Source organism: Halyomorpha halys, unplaced genomic scaffold, assembly GCF_000696795.3.
Source record: "Halyomorpha halys isolate HHAL.00 unplaced genomic scaffold, Hhal_1.1 Scaffold180.1, whole genome shotgun sequence".
Taxonomy (NCBI): domain Eukaryota; kingdom Metazoa; phylum Arthropoda; class Insecta; order Hemiptera; family Pentatomidae; genus Halyomorpha; species Halyomorpha halys.
Window position 1 is genome coordinate 581,160 of NW_027107549.1, and position 4,231 is coordinate 585,390.

Below are 4,231 nucleotides of genomic sequence, written 5' to 3' on the forward strand. Positions count from 1 at the left end.
AGTTCCTGAGATATACATTTCTCAAAATAAATTTAAACTAACTACTCATATTTCAGTACGTTCCATACAACATTTTTATGAAATGTATGGGACGTACTAACAGATCAGTAGTTAGTGACTTTATACTGAAATATATATATCTCAAAAACCATCTGACATACAGATTTCTATTAGCACTCAAATTAAAGCTGGTTTAATGAGCTATAAAGTAGTTTATGGCCTTTACCTTCGTAGGAGTAATAGTTTACATGAAATTCGCTAAAATGTATTGATTTATAGTTGTTCGGACAAATTTTCATTTGCCAAATTTATATTCATCTGTGAATATCATAAAAACTACTACCCCTACGAAGATAAGTGTCATAAACTACTTTATAGTAAGTTAAATTTCCTTTATTTTGAGTGTTGGCACACATATGTGCGTCTTATGGATCTAGAGATATATTTTTCAAAAATCTAACATTTTATACGAATAACTAGAAATTATCATTTTGTCAGTTTATTTTGTCAAATATCATAAAAACTACTACTCCTACAAAGATAAACATTATTAACTATTTTGTAGTAAATTTAACTAGCTTTAATTTGAGCTCTGGCATACATCAGTACGTCCAATGGTTTCTGAAATAAAGTTTTTCATAAATCAAATTTATTGTCCGAACAACTATAAATCAATTTATTTTAGCAAATATCATGAAAACTACTATTTCTACGAAGATAAAGGTCAGAAACTTCTTTATAGTCCATTAAACTAGCTTAAATTTCATTTAAACTACTCATATTTTAGTACGTTCCATACAACATTTTTATGAAATTTTGCTTTTTAAAAAGCTATATCTCGAGAACTATTGAACGTTAATAGCTCTATAAGGGCTCATATTTTAGAAAATTTACTCTTCTTTAAATGATTTTCTATTAGGTTTTCTAGTCTTGTTTGTAATTTTTTAACGTTTTGATTAGCCGCCATTTTTATTCCCCTCTTTTCATGGTTGGGTTGTCATTAATAATGTGTAGATTTAATGAAATCAATTAAAAATTAGGGTGAAATAATTTATTTTTTCTCCTCTTGGGCTCTTTGGCGTATTGTATGTTCAATGAGGTTCACGTCATAGAAGAAAGATATGTGGATAGTAGACAAGTAGGTATACAATTGCCTGTCTGTCAATTCAAATTACAGTTATTGCCCCTAGGAATGGAGTCTATGGTTAATTGAAACGTCACATAGCTCGCTATGACAACAAAGAAGTCACAAAGATAAAGAGGGCGATAGTCAAATCCACTTCCACAAGTACAAGGTGGATTACACTATCTTCAAGTTTTTTTTCCCTACTCACTTATCGAAGGGAAACAAATCTATTTGTTATTAAGTTTATCTTCCCGATTGGCGGAAGGTATTATTAATATGGTTCTTGGTAGCGGCGATAACTATGCACATGAGGTGAGGGTAGATAAAGCTGCCTATATAAGAGGCGGTGTGAAGGCCATGGGCCACACTGCTAATAGGCAACTCGTACAATGATCACAACAGTCGTACTCCTGCTTATCGTGAGCCAAGGGTTGGTCGAGGGTCGTCCCAATCCGGGCCTATTCTTCTCCGACGAGGAGGATCTGGGAGTCGGGGATCTTCTGGCCAGCTTCGGAGAGTCCCTCTTCTCCATTCCGGACAACATGACAGGGCTAGCTGTCGCCAAGTATGTTATCTATATTCAATTATATGTAATCATTTCACCATTTTGAGACTGATTTTAATGTTAAAATAAAATATAACAAGATGGTCATGGAGCGGTCAAAAAAAGAACAATTAGTTATAAATGAATTAGAAATGTTTATCGGGGAGTGCGGTCAGCAAAGAACAACATAAATAAATAAAACCATATTTATTTATTTTATGCCGACGCTTCATTAAAAGGCTATAGAATAAAAGAGATAACAACATTTAGAGAAACATAAAATTGAAAAAGAATAGTATACAAGCAAATTTGGAAAAATTTTCTTTTCTTTTTTATTTATTTGTTGATATTTACAACTGTATAAAAAAATACAACCAGTAAATTTGATCATAATGACATAATGATATGGTACAGGATCTAGAGAAACTACCCAGTAGTAGAACTCTAAAAACAGTTTACAATATGAGGTCAAGAGGCCATCTTCTTTTCAGGCGCCTCGGAGGATTGTCAGGAATGGAAGAGGAAGCAAGGTTAGAAACTAGAAGGTTTTGATGGTTAGGGAGTTTATTACGGAAGGAATAATATCGGGTTCGGGCTAGATCGGTGGAAAATTTGAAATATGGTTTTGTTTATTTATGTTGTTCTTTGCTGACCGCACCCCCCGAAAAACTGCAATCATTAATCTAACCTCAACTATCTACACCTCAAATAGTTGTTCTTTTTTTTACCGCAACCCTGACCATCTTCTTATAATTATGTTTTACGTTCAACTACATATACATATTTAAAATAAAATAATTTGTGTCCAAGTTAAGTCTTAAAATACTCATTAATATTTCTTTAAATGTCCAACGTTTCGGCCAATTCGGCCATCTTAAATTGAAATTTTATTCTCAGATCCAACAAACCCAATTCCACTAAATCTGTTTTAACGCAATTTAGGATTGCCTTTTTTTGTGTTATGATCTCCTCTTGTGAGACTGTGACATGTCGTACATCGACCAACCTACTCGCTATAATTGTCTGTTTGGGAAGTTAGATAAGTAAGGCTACTATGGAGGGGGGAGTGGAAGGTTTCATGCCGTTTTTCAATTTCAGGCGCTTTTTGAATACTGCTCTATCTCAAAGTCTCTCCTTCCCGTTTTAAGCTAATATTTCAAATATAAAAATGAACTAATTAAATTATTTTCATCATGTTTTTTCTTTTATTATATTTATTCATTATTAATATAAATTTTCAAAGATTTGTAAATCATTTTTACTTTTATTGTTTTATCTATTTCCTTACTTTGTTTCATTATTTTAGTTTTTTGTATTTTTATTAGCCCCGATGAAGCCCTGCAAAGTGGAGCGAAATGTTGGCTCACAATAAATAGTTTAATTACTATTTGAGTTATTTTACCCTCACTCGGATCATCTTCCTTTTATAAAAAAAAAAAAGTATTGATTCTGTTTTAAAATGAACGGGTTCCAATAATATTACCATACATAGGGGTTCGTTTCTGTACTGCGTTCCATCTATTGACTACTTTTGACTGCTTTAATGAAAACCATGTATTTGCCTAGATTGATGATTTTGCCAAGTATAGGTAGGGGAAATAAGAAATGGTGGCTGTTTTAAAACGTTAAAAAAATATTCATTTTTTCGGAGTCCATTATCTTTAAAATTAACAACAACACTAAAAAAAACGAATAGAACATCGTTTAAAGAAGAGTAAATTTTCTAAAATATTAGCCCTAATAGAGCTATTTACGTTCAATAGCTCTCATGATATAGCTTTTTAAAAAAGTATATTTCTTTTGAAAAATCAGTAGTTAGTGATTTTATTTTGAGAAATCTATATCTCAAAAACCATTCGACGTGCAGATGTCAGCCAGATTTAAAATTAAACCCGGTTAGATGTACTATAAAGTAGTTTATGAGAGATAGTTGACCGTGGGTGATAAATGAGGAGAAGATGGTTGGGGGTGCGGTCAATGAAAAACACAAATAAGTATGATTAACTTATTTTAATGTGCCAACGTTTCGGCTAGAGTTTCTAGCCTTCTTCAGGGCTGTTGGCTGGAAGATCGAGCGCCTATACAGTAGTTTATGACGTTTATCGCCGTGACGTTTATCCATCCGCTATAGACGGCCCAACCAAAGCTAAGATCGTCCAAAACTTTTCTTTTGTCTGATGTATGACTAGTCAATTAATGCAGGGATATATTATGAGTTAACAGAAGAGAGGTTAACCCAACGTTTCGGCCTAAATACCTGTGCTATCGTCAAGCCCACTATCAGGGAGGAGCAGAAGAGATATCGTGCCTGAAAAGAGTTGATTAAATGAAGGAATCTGTTTGAGAAGCGAAGTAGCAGAGAGGGATTATAATAAAATGATACCCATATTGGCCCGCAGATGGCAGGTGGACGGTCGAAACATGGCAGGTGGGACCGTTGGGATTTTTTTTTTTTTTTTTTCGAAATGATAGATTTATTTATTGATAGATATTATAATCTGCCACACAGTTGTGGGCAATAGGTAATATTGATGAATGATCTCATACATACTAAAATAAAA

The 4,231-nt window shown here is 33.2% G+C and overlaps 1 protein-coding gene and 1 long non-coding RNA gene across 2 annotated transcripts in view; one reads left to right on the forward strand and one right to left on the reverse strand.

The window, feature by feature from the left end:
• LOC106679157 (uncharacterized) overlaps positions 1–4,231 on the reverse strand; it is a 42,261-nt gene that overhangs the window by 17,355 nt on the left and 20,675 nt on the right. The gene's annotated exons all lie outside the window — the stretch shown is intronic.
• LOC106679156 (zinc metalloproteinase nas-13) overlaps positions 1,493–4,231 on the forward strand; it is a 22,187-nt gene continuing 19,448 nt past the window's right edge. Inside the window, exon 1 of the mRNA XM_014418134.2 lies at positions 1,493–1,691. Coding sequence (XP_014273620.1) covers positions 1,516–1,691 — 176 coding nt within the window. The 5' untranslated portion in view covers positions 1,493–1,515. The remainder of the gene's footprint in view (positions 1,692–4,231) is intronic.